Below are 5,059 nucleotides of genomic sequence, written 5' to 3'. Positions count from 1 at the left end.
ACACACACACATATACACCCCACGCCATTCTATTTTAAAGTATTTGTGTTACTAACAGTAAAAGTTATATGTTGGTAAATGCCCTGAGTCGTTTCCAACTCTTAGTGACTCTGTTTAGGACTTCTGAGGCTTTAAATCTTTGCGGAAGCAGAAAGCCTCATCTGTCTTCCGAAGAGTACCTGGTAGCCTCGAATTGTGGACTGCACCTTGTGGTTTGCAATCCGGTCCTTATCATATGGAGCCACCACGCTTCCAAAGGTCACATGTTGTTGTTAAGTGCCGATGAGTCTGTTTCAACTCATAGCAACCTTGTATAGAGTTTCCAAGGAGTGGGTGGTAAGTTTGAACCCCCAACCTTATGGAGCAAACCAACCGTGTGGTTCAGTATTTTATCCCACATTGCCACACCAGGACTCCAGAAAAACTAAGTGGGAGTTCCAGGGACACTAAATGAAAATGTAATACTTATCAGTGGTGATAAATTGTTGAAAAATATGTTTTTCAGTAATACTTACTCTGAGACTGATACCAACTCTACTTTTGGTATTTTAGCATTCCATCTGTGATTAAAGCCCATGGAGCTCACCTGAAAGCCAGTGCTGCAATGGTTCGTTTAAGACTTTACGATATCTTGGCTTTGTTACCTCCAAAAACTTACGAAGGTACCTATACTTTGTGGTATCAGATAGAGATTTTTTATTATGCATTTGAACTTCTCCACAGTATTACAGAATTCTGGATCAAGGATTTCTCAATGAATGGCTTGCTTTGCAAAGGAAAGCAACCAGGTTACTTTGCCATACACAGTAGCTGACATTTAGGGAGCAATTACTGTATTCCCGGCACTGTTCTAAGCCCTTCACCTGCACAACCCTAAGTGGCTGTTAGCCCTATTTGTAGGTGGAGAATTTCAGACAGCAAAAGTATCTAGACAGCCCAAGGCATACGATTAGTAGGTATCAGAGTTTGTATTCAAACCCAGTTGGTTCAAATTCAGTCTGTTTATTTATTTACCTAATCAGCTTGAAGGGAGTTCAAAAAGTTCTTGGGAAAATGGAATTGAAAAATAAAGAACATTTTCCCTTAAGTTTTTAGACTCATGTATGTGATAACACAAACAATAATTTAGGAGTCTGGAGGGAGAGTAGTAACGTACTTTGTGGAAATCAAGTGTATAAAATGTTTTAACAAACCATTGATTTTTCTCTAGTACAACCAGGCCCAAGATTTTTATATACTCTGGCTCAGTGTTTGCACTTCATCAGGCAATTATTAATGTTACATTTAATACATTTAAAATAAAGAATATTTCCTGTTATTTGCGTTTTTGGTTACTTTAAATAATATGGACTAAAGTACACAATACAATAATATAAAATGAATTACCATTATTGTGAATTAAACTCAGCATTAAAAATGCTTAATAAATATACTTTTTAAGGGAGTAAGGGATTTAATTGTTTTCTTTCTGTTGACCTATTCAGAAATGATTGTTATTTTAATATGAATTGTTCTGATCAGAAACTCTGCTTTCTAGGCTCTTTCAATGCACTTCTTAGAGAATTAGTAGCAGAATTCACGTTGACTGACAACTCTGCCAACACAACTACATCTCTCCTCCGATCCCTGTGCCATTATGATGATAGTGTTCTTCTTGGCTCCTGGCTTCAAGAAACTGATCACAAATCAATTGAAGACCAGGTAGTAAACACAGGGAAATGAAATGCTGCCCTATTACATATTGTCATTTAATAAGAGAACCAAATTGATTTAAGGCTAGTTTCATTTAGCTTTTTTAGACACTTAAAGATCATGCTGGATAAATACTGAAACAAGATAAACAGCACTAGTTAGAATTTGGTGAATTGTCTTCATTCAGTACTGTTTATATTTAGAGAGTAGTTGTGTCAAAATCAATTTTAGCTGGCTTTTTGGCTATTTGTGCTTTATTTTATGACAAGTTTAGAGAGCAGTGGGATTTATTAAGTTGAAAATTTATCATTTCTTCCCTCAGTGAATATATTATTTCTCATATACTTTTTTTGAAGGATTGACTAAAATCCCATTATAAAAATATTTTAAGTGTGTTTAAGTATTTCAGATATTGTTATGCTTGCATATAAAGGTGAGTAGCATAAAAATGTATGGTTTAAAATGAACATGGCATATGTAATTGAAAGTACTGGCTTAATTTAAAACTATGAGCCAATCCTATGCTGTCGTTTTAGTGAGAAAACATTATAGATTTAAGGCTTAATTTTCCTTTGCTCTCTTGGACACTTTAAGCATGCTATTGGCTAAGATGTGTAATATAATAATAAAAAAGGAATTATCATTGTACATTAAAAGCATCACTAATATTTACTATGGAATTTTTAAATAAGGAACAAAGGATTTCATTGTTTTATTCCTGTTGACCATTGGGGAAATGATTGTCATTTTCATAGAAATAATTCTTTTTAACCTTAAAGATTATATAAAGTGTTATAATTAATTTTAATGGCTGAGTTATATTTTATCTATTTTTTAAAATTCAGATTCGTGTTGTCTTTTTGTTGCATTTTCTCTTTTTTCCTTTGCTCCATTCCTTATGCCTGATACACAGTAAATGAATTAAGTTAAGTGGATTTTGTAAGCTTCTCTCTTTCATTCTTTTGTAGCTTCAGCCAAATAGTGCTTCTGGAAGTGGCGCTCTAGAACATGATCCGTCCTCCATTTATTTACGAATACCTGCTGGGGAAGCTGTGCCTGGTCCTCTTCCTCTTGGAGTGTCAGTCATTGATGCCTCTGTGGCTCTTTTTGGTGTAGTGTTTCCTCATGTTTCTTATAAACATCGGTTAGTATAAAGTTGTTCACGTAATTTTTGTTATACATGTTATATTCAAACAGTAGCTTTTTCCTTCAGTTAACTGTTAATAGTCTCAAATTAAAAGGTACCTCATAACATTTGTACATGATAGTTTAAATCTGGAACTGGGGAAAATGAGGTCATTGATATTTTTCCTAATGTGATGAGCATTTTAGTTTGCTATATTCAGTGTCCACAAAAAATTGGCCTAATGTTAGTAGACATTTTGTTAAATACATGGTGATTTTCCTAAAGAGGAGTGAAGATGAATTAATGGCACAAAAGTTTTACAAAATATGCTTTAAAAGCATTATTATATTTGTATATAAACGCTAATGGAAATGGACTTCTGGTGTGGCGCTATAGGATCACCACTGAACTGCGAAGCACAAGGTCGGCAGTTCAAACTCATCAGCTATTCCTTGAAAATGCTATACAAGGTTCCTATGAGTCAGAACCAACTCGTTAACAACAATAACAACAACATATAAAAGACAGCATCTTTAAACTTGTTGGCTTCTTGATTAATTGCTCTTTAATTGAGAAGGCAAAAGGTCATGAGCATTTACTTTACCCAGATATCTTCAAAAGTATTTCTTTGCCACAGAAATATCAAACATTATATAGGAAATGGTCTCATAAAGCATCTTTGTTAAAGTACTTATTTTCATTTTTGAGCATTTTATTGTGTTGTAGTGAAAGTTTACATGGCAAATTCGTTTCCCATTCAGCAATTTATGTAACAGTTGCTCCATGACAGTGGTTGCTGTGTGTCAGCATTCTCCCCATTTCCACCCCTTTTCCCTTTTCCCGTCCTCCAATTTCTGTTTCCCTTCTTGCTGTCTTATCTTTGCCTTTGGACAACTAATGCCCATTTGATCTTGATTAGTTGATTGTTACAGGAGTACATTCCTCCCAGAGGTTATTGCTAGTTTATAGACCAGTCTTTTATTTGGTTGAAAGATGACCTGGAGCATTGGCTTTAGGATTCAGGTTAAAAGGGTGCCTTAGGGCAGTAGTCTCAATGGTTCCTTCAGTTTCTTATCAGTCCAGTAAGTCTGATATTTTTTATGAATTTAAGTTTTGTTTTACATTTTTCTCCCATTCTGTCATCATATCTTCGATTGTACCCCTGGTGGTAGTAGTAGTGGCAAATAGTGGTAGTCGCGCACCAACTAGTTCATCTGTTCTCATGCTAGGGATCATGTGGGTCATTCATTCTGTGGACTAATTGGTTCCTTGAGTCTTAGTTTTCTTTTATTCTCCTCTGATATCTAAGATAAAACTATTGGAAAAAGGCCAATTGTTGTATCTTAACTGTACGCTTGTATGCTTTTAAGACCTCAGAACCTGCTCACCACACTAAGATAATAGAACATTATTGTTATGAATTGTGTTATGCCAGTTGGCCTGTATGTCCCTCAAGACTGATCCTTTGTCTTCTAACCCAGTAACTCAATCTCATGAAGTGTTTGGATATGTCTGAGAAATTTCCATTACTGTGCCCCTACATGCTCTTTTATATGAGGGAGCTTCTGAAAATTCATGGAAAAATGAAATTAAAAACAGCTCCATTTTTCCACAAAATTTTGAAATACCCTTGTACAAAATATGTATGTACAGATGCCCATAATTATACCTTTATATACATGTGCATGTACTCCTATAGGCCCTCCTATACCTCTTATAGCATACATAACTGTCTGTGTAACCAATTATAAAACTGTTTATTTTAAACCTAAAGTAATCCAGACCTAAAAGTTGTGATTTGTCCAAAGTTACACGGTTAGTTAATTTGCTAAAACAAGCACACAAGTTGTCATTCCAATAAATATTTTTAAATTAGGAAATAAAAGTTTAAAAAGTTTCAAGTCAGCATTTTAAAAAAGGCTACATGTTTCAGCTTGGGTATAGGCAAATGATGTTATGATAACTTGGAGATTATATCTGTCTTTGTATGTGTACTTGTTTTAGAAGTATAAATGATAATACCTTGCTCTCTCACCCAAAGATATGGATTTATATTAGAAAAAGTGTAACAATAATCAATTTTAGACCCAAATAACTCTTAGTAGAGTTCATACTAGGGCCTGGATTATTTCATCCTGGCTTATTTTTACCTGAAATATATGTCCTGTCATAAATTGAACAAAAATCCTCATAATGACTTTACAGAGATTTTAGTTTCCTAGTTTAGGTCTTACTTAACTT

At 34.4% G+C, this 5,059-nt stretch overlaps 1 protein-coding gene across 1 annotated transcript in view; it reads left to right on the top strand.

Moving 5' to 3' along the window:
• Positions 1-5,059, top strand: part of HEATR5B (HEAT repeat containing 5B) — a 205,163-nt gene that overhangs the window by 42,597 nt on the left and 157,507 nt on the right. Inside the window, exons 13-15 of the mRNA XM_006839450.1 lie at positions 553-662; positions 1,538-1,701; positions 2,661-2,836. Of these exons, the coding sequence (XP_006839513.1) occupies positions 553-662; positions 1,538-1,701; positions 2,661-2,836 (450 nt within the window). The remainder of the gene's footprint in view (positions 1-552; positions 663-1,537; positions 1,702-2,660; positions 2,837-5,059) is intronic.

This window comes from Chrysochloris asiatica, unplaced genomic scaffold (assembly GCF_000296735.1).
Source record: "Chrysochloris asiatica unplaced genomic scaffold, ChrAsi1.0 scaffold00024, whole genome shotgun sequence".
Lineage (NCBI taxonomy): Eukaryota > Metazoa > Chordata > Mammalia > Afrosoricida > Chrysochloridae > Chrysochloris > Chrysochloris asiatica.
Note: the sequence above shows the minus strand (reverse complement) of the source record. Positions and strands in the feature narration are given on the sequence as shown.